This window comes from Eptatretus burgeri, chromosome 13 (assembly GCF_056783735.1).
Source record: "Eptatretus burgeri isolate ZD-2024b chromosome 13, Ebu_testis_v1, whole genome shotgun sequence".
NCBI lineage: Eukaryota > Metazoa > Chordata > Myxini > Myxiniformes > Myxinidae > Eptatretus > Eptatretus burgeri.
This window is the reverse complement of record NC_140973.1, coordinates 47,855,782-47,874,851: the sequence shown is the minus strand read 5'-3', so window position 1 is coordinate 47,874,851 and position 19,070 is coordinate 47,855,782. Positions and strand designations below refer to the sequence as shown.

Below are 19,070 nucleotides of genomic sequence, written 5' to 3'. Positions count from 1 at the left end.
CATCTTTGGCTATTGGCAGCTTTCAGCTGTTACCGCATGAAACTTGAAAATGAACCCTGAAATGATCGCTCACACTGATGGCAATTGAGATGCAACCAAACAAATCCCGATTGAATTTGAGGAGCTTCAGTGGACGTGTGATCCACTTTGCATTTGATCTAACACCTTACTCCACCTTCCCATGTTTCCCCTCTCTCCTGCAGTGAGCACTTCCTTCTGAGGCTTAATAAACAGGGGTTACCGAAGAACAGAGAGAGGCTTGAAAAGCAGTCGGCTTTATTCACCGTGAGTGTGTGCCGTCTTAACCGTTTGCACAACCATGAAAATAATGAGAGCTGTTGCACTGCACGAATGCTCTTTGTAAGATTACGATTCACTAATGAGGAAGATTCTTGAGGTATTGGAAGCGTTTTCTGGATTCTGACGTGTACCTTACCTTTTTTGGTGACACGACATTTTTTTCTACACTTTTGGAATAAGAAAATCTTTGCCATTAATAGACAGGCATGATGTCATCACAAGATGCATCTGCATGCGTCGGCGCATGAGCGCACTGGTGCAAACTGATCTTACAGTTCTGCCTTGGAGGCATCCACATGCGTTGGATCAAATGTTGGCCAATGGAAAATTGATGTCGAGGAAAATTTCTCTCCCATCGACCTCCCACCACTTTCCCCAATGTAACATGGATTATCGTGTAGCATTTCTCCTGACTGTGCAGGAAAGAAAAGCGCAATGGGGGGTGTTGAGGGGTATGGGGATGGCAGCAGTAGTTTTTACAGAACATTCCATGATGTGCATTCCACTGTGATAATGACTTACTTAATTTTAATGGAAAAAAAATCATAGGGAGCTGTGAACCCCCAATGAAACTGCAGGAAAAGGTGAATGCTTATGACAAACACAGGGCAGAACATCAAGATAGTGAAGTGGAAGGTGAAGGACAGAGATTAATTAATTGAATGAGGATACAATAGCTCATTCGATGGGAAGTTTGTTTTAAATACAGTGTGTGTGTGTGTGTGTGTGTGTGTGTGTGTGTGTGTGTGTGTGTGTGTGTGTGTGTGTGTATGTGTGTATGTGTGTATGTGTGTGTGTGTGTGTGTGTGTGTGTGTGTGTGTGTGTGTGTGTGTGTGTGTGTGTGTGTGTGTGTGTGTGTGTGTGTGTGTGTGTGTAATGTTGTTCGTCTTTCAGCTGCTCCCATTAGGGGTCACCACAGTGGATCATCCGTTGTGATCCGCATACTGATTTGGCATAGGTTTTACGCCGGATGCCCTTCCTGACGCAACCCTGGTCACCTCTTACAACACAGGAATAAGGATTGGGTTTCACAATGATTCCGGGCTGCCCTACACCCTCTCATAGCGCGGCTCAGTGCAGAGCTCCCGTCCTCAAGCGATCCTCCAACCCAAGCCTCCGAGTAGCCGGATTACAGGCGCACGCCACTACGCCCGGTATCGTGTATGTATGTAATATATACATATATATATATATATATATATATATATATATATATATATATATATATATATATATATATATATATATATATGTATGTATATGTATCAGCGGTGCCCCGACTATGTTCTTGAAATCCTTCTTTTAATTTTTCCCTGCAATCTCACCTCCATAATAAGCATTTGTTTTTTAATCTTATAATTATCTCTGTGAGGTCTGGGTAATATGGGAATACACACAATTCAATTGTTTCCACCTCACTATGTTCTGGTGCCCTTGGTTTCTTATGACTGGGTAGTAAGCTCCGATCATACACATTATTTCACATAACACTTCATGATCATCTTTTTTTCTTTGGTTATGGAATTCCTGGATGAGGAGACCATGGATAATTCATCAAAAGAATCATTGCTACTGGGTTGACAATAATAATCTAACAATTTAGTGATATGTGTTCGCTTTCTTTACACAGACATCCCCAAAAAGCCATCTGGTGCACAATAAATCTCCACATGCATAAAGGTCAATTTTACCCCCTTTCTATTTTGCTTGTGAAGTCAATGCTGGAGACGGCTCGGCCCATTTGCTCGAAGAGTTCATCCACCTTATCCCAATGCTCTGGCAAATGCATTGTCAATATATATGTTCCAGTATTGCAGCAGCCAATCTTCATTATTCTTGAAAATCTTGCGCTCTGATTCCTCCATAACTACATTAGCTCCAACTTTCAACACCAGGGATCTAACAGCCAAAAAGCCAAACATGTATCATCACACACAGTCATCACAACAAGAAAGACTTGGGCTTGCAGAAGGTGCAAAAGCATGCATCAACAGTTAAAACAAGATAACTTGCACGCACCGCACAAGTCCCAGAAAGCTTAGTCACTTGTCTTGTAATGTGACAATCAAGCCTCTGCTTATACAGTGGGAAGCTGCCTCACCTCAAACATAAACTCAAGCTACAAGCAAGCATGACCGGGATTAGGACATTGAAATGAGCAATATCTCCAGATTACTGTATGTTGTATAGATTATTGTCTCACTTCTCATGGGCTGCCTTTTCTCAAATGCCCTTTTTTCATGAAAGGGAACATATCACATACCTTGTCGAATCCTGTTTTTGAATGTCAGGGGGCAATGCTTTCTTCACCACCGCTTCACATAGCCCAAAGTTGGCCGGAGAGTTTCTGGAAACGCTTTGGAGAACCTTGCATTAGTGGTGTGTATAATATTGTAATGTCATTAGAGCAAACCAAAAGAAGGTGAGAGTATCTGCCATGAATAATGAATACAATTTTAAAATGTCAATTTTTCTTGACGTACAAAAGTTTGTTATTCTTCTCCAGCATCTCTCATTTTATCTCTTCCTCATCATGTAAATTATGTGTAATTTAACTCATGTTGACTGAGTGATTGTTCTCTCATCGTCCACAACATTTTCGAAACAACTGTTCCTGTAAAAAAATTTTTTTTTTACCGCATGTACTCCTTTCACTCCCACTAACAAACTACCAGAAAGCTTGTCATTATGTAGATGACCTTTCATCCTTGGACAATTGTATAATTATACATTAAGGTATTTCTTATGTGCATCATTTTAATTATGTATAACCTTCTGCTGACCACCGGGTATCGTTAAAACCCTTACAATTGTGGACTAACGTGGAGTTTTTACCAGCAACATGTCGCAGATCTGCAAGAGCTCTGCATTGCTGCTGCTGCTGTTGTTGTTGTTGAGGTTCTTGTTGAGGTTCTTGTTGGTCGATTTTTGAAATGTGCATCTATTGGTCGGACAACTGCCGGACCACACTCACATCTGTCACTTAACTCCACTTATAATCACACCCAGCCAAAATGATATTGGCACCATCTTGGTTTTCTGGTGGGCCGAACACAATAGGCCTGTCGGCCTCTGCTGATTATACACTGTCTGGCTTTGTTGCGTCAGATTTCCATTGGCTTTGGGTCGAGTGTTAATTATAATGAGGGACCCTGAAAAATGTAATCGTCTGTCTAATAAAAATTATTAGTAACGTCTATTCAAGCCTGTATGCGCCTCCCTAAAAATAGTGTTTAACAATTTTTGAACGGCTCCATATTGGGATTAAACAATCCATGACCATGTGACGAATCAGCTCGTTCTGATATATCTGTTCTGATATAACCGTGACGAATCAACTCTTTTAAGAGTGCTATAAATGCATGTTTCCCAATTGGACCATTACCAGATTTTTTGAAGTCAATTCACTCGCGCTTATAAAAAACAATCACGTACAGATTTTTTATGAACAAAAGGTTTGTTACAACAGAGAGAGCAGGACGGAAAAGAGGGAGAGGGATGCACGCATGCGCGCACGCGCACACACACACACACACACACACACACACACACACACACACACACACACACACACACACACACACACACACACACACACACACACACACACACACACACACGCACACACGCACACACGCGCACACGCGCACACACACACACACACACACACACACACACACACACACACACACGGCAAAACTGAGGAACTGATATGAAATAAATCTTCCCCTGTTCGGAATCATGATGAATCTTACATATCTGATGCTATTCATTCACATGGGGACATGCGGCAAGAGTTAATGAGACATATTGTAGAATATAATCTGAGCTGTGAGGTCATGATTTTATTTTTATTCTCAGACCCAGCTTTCACCACACAGACACATGGGACATGAACAAGGATGAGGGAGTTGAGTGGACAGAGGAGGCAATAAATATATATATATATATATATATATATATATATATATATATATATATATATATATATATATATATATATATATATATATATATTTTGTGTCGCAGGTTGTGACCACAATGCCATCATTCTTGTTTGTTTAAAGATTCCATGAGGCTCCCATGATAGTCGGCAAGTGACCTTATGTGGGTCTGTTGTCTGCTTTTAAGGACTCATTATTTATTGGAGTCTTAGAAAGGTACGATAGTGGATATTAACCAGGAAGGGTTATAATATGACAACACGGCCACCCATGTACTCGCCACTTAAAGGAAGTGTCACTCTTCCATGAGCCCATAATTTGTATTGAAAAATATAAATTGCTTAATTAAATTTTCCCAGTGTACTTTGACAGAATCAAACTCTTTACTCGGAATCCAAGTCCATTTCAAACTTGTGATGAATAAAAATGTCCACATCACTTGTTAAGCACCATATCAATGAGACATTTCCACTGCAGGGGCTGACAGTTCAGGTTGAGGAGAGAACAGAATGTGCTAAGAATGTCTAGGTATGGCTAGGCTCCCACTGGTCATTGAACCCATGCACATTTAATGGATGCAGTCTTCTCGGTGAAGAAAATCTGAAACTCCTGGAAGAAGAACTCGACAACATTAAATGGGAAATAATTGGGCTGAGTGAAGTGATATGAGAAGAAGAAAATTTTTTGCAGTTGAAAAACGGTTTTGTGTTCTGCACAAGGGACAAAAAAAGAAGAAATTGTGAGTGGAGTTGGAATCATAAAACAATAGTTGGCTGGAAATGTTGCGCGAGACAGCAGTGATTGATTGAACTGCAAACCTGATTCTTAAATTCACCAAAAAATAGCATCTGTAAATCGATGAAGTCTCTGCCCCAACGATGAGTCATTTATGATGAAAAAGTGGAAGAAGTCTATGAGCAAGTGGAAGGATTTGTAGATACTAACCCAATAGACTGCACAGTCATTATGGGGGACTTCAATGCAAAAGTGGGGAAAATAAAGAAATGAAGAAGCTGTTGGGAGTTTTTTTTTGAAATTCATAAAAGCAATGAGAGAGGAAACAGGTTCATGGAATTTGTGATGAAAAATAACTTGTACATCATGAACGCATTCAAAAAGAAGAAAATTAAGAAAATGGACATGAATGAATCAAAACAGAGAAACTAAAAACATCGATTTGTTTTAATTTTGATCAACCCCAAAATTTTCACAACAGAAGTGACAATGCTGAACTACTTCGCTGTGGGCAGTGATCATTGACTGGTATGGTGCAACTCGTACTCGACCTGAAATGAAAAACAACACAATGAAGGGGAAAAACTCAATCAAGACTGTGAAAAACAAACTCTGTCTTTCTACCGCCTCCTTTCTGTTATTGCACACTCTGCTCTTTCTGTGCTATGCCCACCACCAACCCCCAGGTATCTGCAAGGGTGCATGCAGTCCACCAGCAACCCCCTTCTGGTGAAACTCTAAAAATCCAGAATCAATGCTCACCTCCACTCATTCATTCCTCCTTTACTCGCACCTATGCAATCAACTTCCACATTCTCTTCAATGTCATTCTTCCCTCCAGGTCTTCAAGGAAGCTATTCACTACCATTTCAGGTCATCTCCCATCCAAAACCATGATCTTTTCTACCCTCATTAAGCCTCTCCCAGCACACGACTTTCTGAATTTCCAGTTTTTTTAACCGGAGAATTTGCTTCTATATCCACCTTGTCCATCCCATGTTTCCCCCATAACCCTTTTCTGTTCAGTTCTCCCTCTATTTTATCCCTCAACCCTGATGTTGGTGTGTCCCCGCACCCCCACCCCCCTTTCTATTGTTCGTTTTGTCCTGTCACATCCTTATCCATTCTATGTTCTGGCTCCTCCATGAGCCTCGACTTTGTTTTCAAAAAAGGGGGGGGGGAGTCTTGGTTTCCAGCTCGTACTCATGCTGAGTAAGGTGTCAGGCAGGGGTGCCAGCCCAGAGGGGAGAGCAGTTCTCCATCAAGCTGTAGATGAAGGCCTTGTAGATAGATAAAAGTTCAGCATTTTCGGTGTGATGAGGAAGGACCTTGTACGACATCAGATGCCCAGTCGGGGACTGGCTTTGGAGGCCAACTTAGGATGTGGTTTGCCCAAGAAAGATCATGGCTAATCGTGAGGGCTAAACGCTTGAGTGACTGAACTTTTTCAAGACGATTTTTTTTTTATATCCGTGCTCTAGGCTCATGGAATAGCTATGACAAAGAAACAAAATCAGAACACAGCACAACAGCAAGAGAAAGGGCAAAACACCAACAGCAGGGTGGAGGGAGAAAGTAGATGGAGATGGACAAACAAGAGATGCAGGTAATGATGAGCGGTGAGGGAATATGCAAAGGGTGGACATTATGGATACATAATAAATATTTTGGGAGGGGTACGGGATGGTTTAACGGCTGTAGCAAAGATCATGATTTTGGATGGGGGATGACTTAAGATGCTGGTGAACAGCTGTCCTGAAGATCTGGAGGGAAGAATGAGATTGAAGGGAGTATGGAAGGTGGTTCCACAGGTGGGGGGAAAAAAGCGGAATAAATGAGTGGAGGTGAGCAGTGATTCTGGATTTAGGCCGTTTCACTAGGATGGAGTTGCTGGTGGACCGTGTACATCCTGCAGATATCTGGGGCACAAGAGAGGGCAGAGGGTGCAAGTCCAGAAATGAGGCAGAAGAAGACAGAGAGATCACCAACCTGTCAATGATGGTGAACCAATAGGCCCAGGGACTCAGCTTAATTCCGAGAGATTCCAATGGTCACGAAGGCCTTTGTTTATACAGCGTCAAGCTGAGCAAGATGTGAGGCAAGGGAGCCAGTCCAGATGGGGGAGCAGTACTCCATTGAGCTGCGGATGAAAGCATTGTCGGTGGATAGGAGCTCAGGTGTGCCAAAGACCGCACAGTGGAGGATGCACGACATCTGGCGTTGGAGGCCAATTTTGGATTTGGATTGCCCAAGAGAGGTCATGGTTGAGGGTAAGACCCAAGAGTTTGAGTGAGTGAACCTCTTCGAGAGGGATGTTGAGAAAGTAGATGGAAGGCTTTGTGGTAAAGTAGATGTTGAGGAAGTGAAGGAAGTAGATGAGAGGGTTTGCCAGATCGTGTTTTCGAAGAGACAGAGTAAGAGTAAGTGAGAGTGTGAATTTTGTCAGAATTGAAAGACATGTTCCAAGTGTTTGACCAGTTTGTTATTTTGTGAAGGTCTGCAGAGAGGGAAGGTTTCTGAGTCTTTTCAACTCTTGCTTTGCGTTTCTGAGCACAATCTATATTTAATTACCTACGAGGCACCATTTCATCTGAATCTCTTTCCCGATGCTGAGCACAAGCAGGAAATTTAATGAGTCAAGATGGCACAAAATGGCATAATATTTTGCTCAAGTATTGCTAAGCATGAGGTTTTAGGAAGTGCCAATAACATTATTTGTGTTCTACAGTGTTCAAGAATATAATTCAATTGAAATAAAATAAAGGTTTTAGAGATTGTAGAAAAGCAAAAATAACTTTTTTACGACCTGTAAACTCCAGATATATTAAGCAAAGTATAAAATAATGGCAAGATCAAGATCGAGAGAGTTGTCAGATAGGCATACACGATCTCACCAAAGTGTTCACTGTCCACTTAGAAGAAGTGTTCCAACTGATAAATAGGGAAAATGGAGGAATAAATGTCGATGGAGAAAAACTAAACCACCGGTGCTTTGTGGATGACATCGTATTAATTTCCAACTGAAGAAGCTGAATATATCAAGCTGAATAACTGAAAATCATGATGGAAGAGCTCAATTTAGAGAGTTAAAAGTTTGGAGTCAAAATAAATAAGACAAAGATAAAATTAATATTCAACAACAATGCACAAAATAAACAATTATATATTCCATCCATCCATCCATCCATCCCATCCATCCATCCATCCATCCATCCATTGGGACCATCCTCTGTGTAGAGCATTGGTGCTGCCAGAGCAGGCTCCTCGGCTATTGGGCACAATCCTGGACAGGTCACCACTCCAACACAGGACACCAGCAAGCTGGTACTCATTTTGCCAACCTCAGAAGGATGACAGGCTGAGTCAACTCCACCTGATATTGTTGTGAGGCCGGGTCTCGGTGGCGAGCACGACCGCTAGATGGAGCAGTAGAGTCGGCTCCACCGAACACCCGGAATTTATAGGTCGTCACCCCGGATAACTCCAGAGCCGACGGGTCCCTTATCGGACCGAAGATCGCCAATGGATCGACCACGTGCTCTGGGGTCGATTGCCAATTTCAATTTACCTAAATACCCACGTCGTCCAAACTACCGGGGAAATTCACCCTCGGCAGAATCTGGGCCGTTACTGAGCCGGATCCGAGCCGTACCCCGAGCAGAGAGTACTAGAATCCTGCCGTTCTTGGTTGGTTGTTCTTCTCTTTTGATTTTTTTTTATATCGGACACTTAATTGAGGCTCATTTTTGCGCTATATTCAAACTTACTGAGATTTATTTCTTAGTCAAGACACAATGAGGGTGATTGTTATAGTAATATATAATTGCAATATATGCTACATGCTTCATGGACAGTTATTGTGATCCCGGACTTTGCTTTTGTGGAAACTCTTTGAGCTTGTAAAAAAAAGATCTTTCAAAGAAAAACTTAAAAGAAAGATGATAAATTATGGCTCAATTGAATGAAATCTTGCAAATTCAGTTTTGTAGATTTATACTTTTCATTTTAAGTGCTGAATATACAATCAAAAGCAAAGTCTTATCACGTATTCCAAAGTAACTTGACAAACTGCCAATGTGTGTAAGAATTGCATCATGCGATTATGTTATTCCATTGTTGTATTTTCAATGATATGCTTCCCTTATAATAATGGACAATCCATGTTGTGCTGATTTGTGTGAAGGATTTGAGTTACAAAGACCTCAGGCGAGACTTGTACATCATCATTCACGTCATCAGATATGGTGAGGTTGTGCGTCATTATAATTAGACCTGTTATGCTTTTGCCTTCGTTAACTTTTTGATTATGCGAAGGTGGTTCACCTTTGAACTGTGCTTTTGTAAATGAATAATAATGTGCATAGATTAATAAATTTGGAGGGGAATTTGTAGGTATGCATTTGGTAACCAACACCAGAATCATGTGTTTCCCACATTAATGCATGTGCTGAAAATCAAGATGGTAGCAAGTGAGATCACAGAGAGGATGGAACAGAGAACATTGATGGAACTTCTGGCCAACAAAAGCACAAACATCGATCACAATTGTTAAGATTCTGGAATATATATATATATATATATATATATATATATATATATATATATATATATATATATATATATATATATATATATATATATGTCACGATCTTTTAGAACAGCTTTGCATCATAGGATTACATAGTCAGCTGTGATCTGGAAACTGTCTCGCCTTGCCAAAATCATAACACCTTCCTCAGCCATGCAATGGTGTTGTTTTTGTGTTTCTCATCCCAGAGGATTACAATATAGAGAGAGAGCCACACAGCCATGAGAAGCAGTTCTGGCGGTCCACTACACTGAATAACCCTGCTTTGCGTGTATTAGCTTTCGCACTAATTGAATATTCAATTTTTAATAACCAAAAGAATAAAAAAAATAAAAACCAATGTCACCCGCAGGGTGACCCATATCTTGCCAAAAGGTGACCACCTGTGACTTCTTTAAGGTCACGAGGTGAACAGAGCTGCTATCCACCAGGAGCAACTCCTTGAGGAATATCTGCCTACGAGAGATTCCGATGAGAATCGTTCCACAGAGTAACCATGAAAAAATGTGTTTGCCTCATAACGTCACCAAATGACATCATAATGTCTCAAGCTTGACATATCTCGAAAGCACTCATCGAGGTTTTCAATTTGAGGTACTACACGATATGGTGCCTAAAACTTGAAAATTTGACCTTGGGGTCAAATATGTTTGACCTCAGGTGCTAACCATGAAGGTCAAGGCCAATCACCACCAAAAACTAATCAGCTGAGCGTCAAACCATATACTACATTCCCATAAAATTTGGAGACGATTAGATTAAAATTACTCAAAGAACAAGAACAGGCACTCATAGAGCGCATACCTTCGCCGCCACTACTTTTTTTTGTTCTTGGTATGAGTGTGGGGAACTGGTTTCATATGAATGGTCTTATGACACAAACCACATATCTATAATGTCATGACCCCCCCCCCCGTGACTTTCGGGGGCTACGGACTAAACAACAATCAACTCACGTCGTTTTAGCGAGTCTTCACTCGCAAGCTCGGTGAATACAACGTTTCAACAAGAGAAGGTAATCTCGTTTGATGATGGTTTCATGCAAATCGAATAAGAATTGACCGCGTTATGACAAAAACCGCATATTTTTCAAGGTCGTGACCCCCCTGACCTTTGACTCCTAACCGGTAACAAGAGTACGGGCGTCATTGTGTCATATTGCATATCACAAGATGAGGCGTTGAATTCTGAACATTTTGGCGTTAGTTGCATGCAAATTGAATAAAAATTGACCGTGTTATCGTAAAAAGACAATTTTGACCTTTTCGTGACCTTGACCTTGATCTTTGACCCGAACGATCCCAAAATCTAATCGAATGCTTCCTGGCTAATAACCAATCATCCCACCAAATTTCATTCAATTCGGTTTAATACCTTTTGAGTTATACGAATCACAAGATCACAAATAAATAAATAAATAAATAAATAAATAAATACACGCCGACCAAAACATAACCTTTCACAGAATGCGAAGGTAATAAGGGTTTCGTCGACTCCCCTGATTTGCGACAAAGTGACCTTGACCTTTGACCTTGACCTTCAAAATTCTATGCGCTGAAAGGGACCTCTATAGGCCTCTGATATGCGAAGTTACAAAAATTTCCAATGATAACTGTGCTCTGCAGAGTGATTTATACGTGATTACAGACAAAAAAAACATATGAAGGTCAAGGCCAATCGCCACCAAAAATTAATCAGCTGAGCGCCAAACCATGAACTATATTCCCATGAAGTTTGAAGACAATCCGATCAAAATTACTGAAAAAATAAGGGTTTCGTCGACTCCCCTGATTTGCGACAAAGTGACCTTGACCTTTGACCTTGACCGTCAAAATTCTATGCGCTGTAAGGGACCTCTATAGGCCTCTGATATGCGAAGTTACAAAAATTTCCAATGATAACTGTGCTCTGCAGAGTGATTTATACGTGATTACAGACAAAAAAAAACATATGAAGGTCAAGGCCAATCTCCACCAAAAATTAATCAGCTGAGCGCCAGACCATGAACTATATTCCCATGAAGTTTGAAGACAATCCGATCAAAATTACTCAAAAAATAAGGGTTTCATCGACTCCCCTGATTTGCGACAAAGTGACCTTGACCTTTGACCTTGACTTTCAAAATTTTATGCGCTGAAAGGGACCTCTAAAGGCCTCTGATATGCGAAGTTACAAAAATTTCTAATGATAACTGTGCTCTGCAGAATTTTTTATACGTGATTACAGACAAACAAAAAAAAAACAAAAAAAAAAACATAAGCTGACTAACATATCTTGCAAAAACTTCGTTTTGGCAAGATAATGAAAAATTGAATCCATCAAGTGAGTCAAAAGTTACAAATTTAAATGCACCGCATCAACAGAAAACGCAACCTCAAGTGTTGACATTGCTGGCAGCCAATCAGAGTATGTCTCTGAGCGCGTCTCCTCTCGATCAATTAGCGCGTTGATGTCTTCCTGCTCTGTGTGCTGCCATATTGGTAATTGTGCCAAAGTTATTTCCACTCTTTCCATCATTCTACTCTTTAAGGAACAGCACCTCACACATTTGAGGGGAAGCCTGCTGTAACATCACTGTCCAGATTTGGAAAACATTAGTGTTGATCAGCTACCTGGTACATGTCTTTCAGCCCAAGAAACTACTACACTAACTCTGTTTCTCCAAAAGGAATGACCATTGAACTCACGCCTTCCTCCATCCACACTTCCCCTCCAGTTTATTTTGGTTGCTGATCTCTGGTAATGTTGCAGTTTCCTGGAGCTCCTGGGCCTCACTCAGCCATATAACCTTTTCTTAAACAGAACATGTCACAAAACTGGCCTCTAGGACTGGCCATCATCTTGATATTCTCCATAAAAGTCCATTTTATGAGCTTTACAGAGTTTATTACAGTGTACAAAAGTTTCATCAAAACATTCCTGGAGTTTGTCTCCCCCACTTTGACTTGTTGCAGCCACTTCCATTCTTGCTCTGCTGGCTGAGTGGTTGAGTTCAGTGCTCATCAGTCCTGAGGTCTGCTTGTCACCCACACCAGATGGGTAGACTCTTAGTTTTCTATCACTTCACTTATGGCCTCACTCCACCTGTCCTTCATTCAGGTCATCCATTCCCAGTCCCAGGGTGCACGGACTATTCCAGAAACCCACACTTGGTTACCCTCTGTAAGTCTAGGCTTGATGCTCACCTGGATGCACATCCCCCTTTCTGAAGAACTGGCCCTGTGTCTCATGTTTCTTTCATATACAGCACAAGACTGTGGGGTAGCATCATTGGCTGAGGGCATGGCTATGCTGCTGATGCAATGCCCTCTGCTGGTTCGGGCAGGAATTAGGAATTTGGCCATGGTGCTGATGATAGCTCACCCACTCTTTGCGAAGGACACCATGGAATATTTAACATCCACCAATTAATGTCAGCAGATGGAATGCCAAGTCTAACATCCATCTTAAAGTCATCACACACATTGATAAATCACCTGTGAAACACCGGGATGATGGTTTATAGCTGGGTCGGGATTCTAACCCGGGCTAGATAGCTTAGAGGCGAGTGTGCATACCTCTATAGGCCATCCTGTCAGCCCGTTTCAAGGCCGAAAACAAAATTATGCTTTTATTCTTTGCTGCACGAATCCCTCAAAGGAAGCAGAATACCATACCCAATGCAATTGCGTCCATCTCTCCTTGCAACATCAGATGTATATTTTAGCAAGGTGCTCCAGCTAACAAGTAACCAGTGCCAGCCATGATGAATCAGTTGTGTGCAGTTTCAATGAGCAGGCTCTGAAAGGGTGCTTGAAGCCAAAAGTAAGATGTGTAGATATTTTGTATTTATTTCATGTTCTGGTACATAAACATTTGTAGGCTGTGAATTAAAAATTGAAACATTGAAGTAAATGCTCTAACAAAGTATTTATGGACTGGTTTTATAGCTGAGTGAAATGTTTCTTTTTCAGGAAAGTAGAGTTAAGTAATAATATTGCAGAACAACATGTCGAAGTACCTCTTTGGAACCTGGCGCCAACTTATGGTGCAGATTTCGGGTTTAAGACCACGACGTGATTTTGTAGACTGATTTTGTTTTGGATCAATGAAAGCGGTCTTTGTAAGGATATTTGTATTTCCAGTTGCATTATTCTATGTTGCACCTAAAGGTGAAGGAACCACACACTATAGCATGTAACAGCTCGGTAAGCAATGCCCAGTTCCAATGTTTAGACCACCGAGTGGTTCTCATCCATGACTGATTGACCCTCAGTGAGTCCTGGATGAACACCACTTGGTAATCAAAACATCAGATGTGAGGCTTGCTGTTCGACATCAGTTGTCACGAGTCTTGGGTCACTGTACTAATTGGTGGTAGTCTTGGACCACGATGCTAGTTTTTGGTCTTTGGCCGTTGGACTAAATAAAGGGTAACGAGCGCAATTGGTTGTGAATGTGGATCTTCTCAACTGGAACCATTTTGTTTTTGTGAATATTATCTCTGCCACCGGAGGTGAAGGAGGTTGTGGTTTCACCCCCTTTCTGTCTGTTTGTTACTTGCAAAATCGAAGATTTTTCAAGTATATTGATGAGTCCATTTTGTTATTCTGTCTGTTTGTGTATTTATCTATTTGTCGCCTTCAGGTCACAATTTTAAACCGATCTTCACGAAACGTCACCACATGGTAGAGTTTGTCATAAGGAAGAAACCTTTTGTTTTTGAGGTCAAAAGGTCAACATAGGCCAAAGGTCAACAACTAAGGTGGTATTTCTAAAATCTTCAATTTTCATCCGATTGACTTGAAATTTGAAGGGGATTTATACTCCAGGTCACTGAATTCAACCAGCCAATTATTTTTAGGTCAACAAAGACCAAAAGGTCAACATAGTCCCAGGGTCAACAACTAAGGTGGTATTTCTAAAATCCTCAATTTTCATCCGATTGACTTGAAATTCGAAGAGGAATTATATTTGGTCATTGAATTCAACCACCAATTATTTTTGAGGTCAAATTTGTTTTTTGGATTATGCAAGTACCGTGCTCTGCACGACGTCTTCTTCTTGTTTGCTTGTCTGTTTGTTTGTGTGCATGATATCTCAAAAAGTTGTTGACGGATCCATATGAAATTTTGTGGACATGGTGGACGTTTGACAAGGAAGAATTGATTCAATTTTGGTGAAGATCTGAATCAGGATCCGGATCTGATAATTTTTTTAAGTGATTCTTCACCATTGAGAGATCGGGCTAAACTAATGTATAGCACGATATGTCAAAAAGTTGTGGACGGATTCGGATGAAACTTGGTGGACAGGTTGGTTGTGTGGCAAGGTCGAAATGATTTGATTTTTGGCGAAGATCCGAATCCGAATCCGGATCTGGATACGAGAATTCTTTTATTTCCAAAGTGATTCTTAACCATTGAGAGATGGGGTCAAAAACGATATGGTACTGCATAGCATATTTCAAACATGTAATGGGCCGATATGTTCTCGTGGATCAGGCGTTGCATGGTGGAGGTATGCGCTCTACCGAGTGCCCTTCTAGTTTATAGAGGTATTGCATTACTCCTGCCTATTGGTCTGTGTCGTGATGGTGCAAAAGAGCAAGTGATTTTGATTGTTTCCTGAAAATCATGCAGCAGGAGTTTTGTTCTTTTAAAATTACTTGTGTGTGGCTCAATGAGATTCTGTTGGTTTTGTCAGAGTTGCTGGTTGCTTTTCAGGATTAAGACCATATTCATTGAAAGGTGAGTTAAGCCAGGTCCATGTGCAGGGCAGGTGAGTTCTGAAAGAGGAAAGAGATGGTTTCAGAACCCAAGTTTGTTTTGCTTTTGCTGAGTGTGACCACTTGTACATAGTGCAATCACATACAATTGTGACCACCTTGATGAGTTCTGCTATTCACTGAGTTTTGCTCATCCACAACTGCAGAATTTGAGTTGAAGCTCCATGCACAACCAGGAGAGCAGATGCACCACAAGGCAGCTGTAAATGTAATCACTTGCTACCAAAGTAAGGATGAAAACCTGTTCGTTTCATCCACCATGGGAAATTGTTTTTCTTTTTCCTCATTAACCTCGGTGGACCCTGTAGTTGAAGTACCATGACATTTAGGTTGTAGAGTTGCTAACAACAACAACATCAAATGTCTTACATCCACTTTTTCCCTTTTTTCAAGGGGTTGATCGATTTATGGCATTCCTCCATAATGAATGTTATCATTCGACCAAGGTAGTCACAATTGTATGTGGTTGCATTTGTACAGGAGTCGCAAAGCTGTGTTCAAAATTGTTGGTTTTGAAAAGTAATGGGAAAAGACCCAGAAATTTCACACTTGCTGAGCTGTTTGTCAGGAAGTGATAGTGAGGCAGCGGCTTCAGAGTTTAGCAAGGGGTAAACGTCATCACTGGTTAATTCTTTACCGATGACCATAGTGATTATATGTCTTGCGCATAAGGTGATGCCACAGCCAGAACTTAAATATAATGAATAATGAGGTAATGATCATATTTAAGTTGGGATATATGGAACAAAAATTGACCTGAATCAATACTGCTTAACTTACTTTGGAGGAGGATAATGATGGTTCTATAGGTGGTGGAGGCCTGTGGGCCTGTACTGATTAATGATGAATGAATCTGCACTGGCCATTTTTACTGACGAAATCTTTATTGATGACTTCCGTCCTCTGTTTGTGTGTTTGTTTGTTACTTACGAAATCTAAATATTTCGAAAGTATATTGATGACTTCCGTTTCTGTTTGTTTGTTTGTTAGTTTGTTTGTTTGTAGGCACGATAACTCGAGAACGGAAGAAGCTACAAATGTCAAATTACACCACGTGATTCAGGAGGGTGATGGCTAGTGCTGATTAGATTTTGGTCAAAATCGGTCAAAGGTAAAGGTCACAGTGAGGTCAAATATTCGATTTTTGATGGTTTGGTACAGAATCATCGTAGAAACTTCTGGTTTGCGTCGCTACCGTCTCTCGAGACAGCTTCTATTAGACAAAGTCAGAGGTCAAGTTGACGATTTCGTAAGTACCAGTCTATGACTGCTTGTTTATTTATTCACAGGATCTCAGGCTCGTAACTGATTAAGCCAAAGAAAAATAATTTTTAAAGTCATAAAATTTTCAAAACCCGGTCGAGTCATTCCAAAGACGTTCTCTGGCACATGCTGCCTCCTTGCTTGACACTCAGAATTTAAATGGATTTAGCACCAACCAACAAACCGTGCTGGGGAGGCAATGGCAAACCACCCAGCGTAACCCTGACCAAGAAACTGCTTTGGCAGCACCAATGCTCTGTAAAGAGTATGGTACGTCAAATCAAATATAAAATGAAAATGATGGCGAAACAACAAAAAAATTGCAATTCATTCTCACTTGTGGTTAAAAAAAATAATTAATCTTGCAATTCATTAAAATTCATCAAGTCTTCCTTTTAAGGTCAGTCAGGTAACCGGAGCATTACCTTTTTGGCCTTAGAATGATACATAACTTCGAGCCCTGTCATGACTTTCACCACAAATACAGCCACGATCAAATATGTGGTTGAGAAATTTGCAGTTCTGTCACCTGACTATGTGGTCCTTTACTTACGAGACTACACGACCATGGTCTCGGCCCAACTTGGAGCCAAAATAAGACGGTGCCACCTATACTTGATGTAGTACTGCTCACACTTTTTTATACATAGTCGAGGCTCGTGGAAGAGCGAGTATGAGTACACTGAATGGATCAGGGCATGACAGGCCAAAAGGAACAGATGCGAGAGGGGGGGAAACACCAACAGCAGAGTTGAAGGGCAATATTGAGGCAGACTTGGACAAACAATGAGTGTGTGGAGGAATGCGGGCAGGAGAGGATGCATAGGGTGGACGAGATGGATACAGAAGGAAACTCTCAGGAGGGAGAACTGGAATTTTTGAAGGAGGAGGGATTGTGGTGGAAACAACAAGGAATTCTTGATGTTGAAATTTTCACAAGGAAACAGGACACGGTTCTGTTCACTCAACAAGAAGACAAGCTCAACAGGTTTGACTTGTTCATAAACCTTGGCAATAATGCAAAAACACCATCATCACCTCCTTCATGCAATAACTCTTTAAGTACTGGCGGCTAAACAAATGGTAACTAGTGTCATCTTTGTTGGACCTGATTATATAAAAACTATATTAGTCATTTTTAGAAACTTAATTCCAGTAATAAACAAAATTGGGGGTCAACGGAAAGCCTGTGCTGTTCTTGACCTCTGTGTAGTAGTAACTCGACCTCGAAGATATGACTCATTTCCCTGTCACTAGTCACATAAATTTACACGACACAACATACCGTTCTTATAATATTGTTGCGAATTCACGCCCGCCGGTGTGCGATCGGCCACGTGACTCGAATCGTGGCACGTCGCCCACCGGACGGACAATTCTGTCATGACGCTCTCGGACTAACGCCGGGAGCTAGTCACGGGTGGGCCTTTCGGCCTCACCACGATCGTGCCAATCGGCCACCCGCGTGGGATAGGGTTGTTCGCCAAACTCGACATACCTAAGTACTCACGCGGATGGTAGACCGGGCGATCGCACCTCGCCGCAGGTTGACTCCAGAAACGGGCCGCTTAAGCGGTCCGTTCCATGCTATCGGGATAACCGAGTGGTGTTATCGTCGGCCTCGACGGTTCCGATTAATTATCGGGCGTATTAAGCCCACGACGAACCCGTTACGTGAAGCAAGATGGAGATTCAAACAAAGGAAAGGACGCAGCGAAACGGGGAACAATTCAACATGCAAGCACTTTATTCACATAGACACAGAGCACACATATAGCAATTAAAACAATTATGCACAATAAGGAAATGTAATACGAAAAACAATAAAGCAACAATGACGCAGAGCTACAACCGACTAAGACCGACACACGGCAACACTTAACAGTTTTACTTCAACAGACTGGCGCCACGCACACACGTTTACACAGAACCCAAAAGAAATGGAAGTCGCGACTTCCCTGAGCATGTCGAGTCCCTCTCCGACGTCCGTCGACGGGGTCCCGCCTGGCCGCGACTCTGTGCCCGAGCGTGGTAGGTGAGTCCTCTCCTGCGTGCCTCGCGCCTGCACGTGTTGGCCACTCGACGCCACGGACCGAGTGTTCGGCGCTATCCCAGCGCGGATAGAGGTGGGGGGGGGGAACGTGGATGGCCAAAGTCGGGAGAGGGGAATGGCGGACGCTCCTTCCCGCCAGCGGGGTCTTACCACTGCCCCACAAAAGACCCGGCCAGCGGTCACCAGGACGAGCGAGCCGGAAGATGAGAGCAACCACGAAGCAAGAGCATCTACCAAGCAAGAGCATCTACTAAACTGCTTCGCCCGTCTCTGACTTTTATACCCTTGGAGCTCTGCCCTGTTACTCCGCCCCGTTCTTTGGTCCACCCCCCTTCGAGGCGCTTCGAGAAAGGTCTCGAAGAGGGGCATTCCTCCTCCCTGGCCGCGTCACACCGCGCATCCACCAATCGGGGGCCAGC

At 41.9% G+C, this 19,070-nt stretch overlaps 1 protein-coding gene across 7 annotated transcripts in view; it reads left to right on the top strand.

Annotated features, from left to right (window-relative positions):
* The window catches only part of LOC147014419 (dedicator of cytokinesis protein 3-like), a 381,754-nt gene that overhangs the window by 125,773 nt on the left and 236,911 nt on the right, over positions 1-19,070 (top strand). For all 7 annotated transcript variants that reach the window (XM_085852361.1, XM_085852356.1, XM_085852357.1 and 4 more), the window contains 2 exons: positions 204-285; positions 9,164-9,224. In XM_085852361.1, coding sequence (XP_085708487.1) covers positions 204-285; positions 9,164-9,224 — 143 coding nt within the window. The remainder of the gene's footprint in view (positions 1-203; positions 286-9,163; positions 9,225-19,070) is intronic.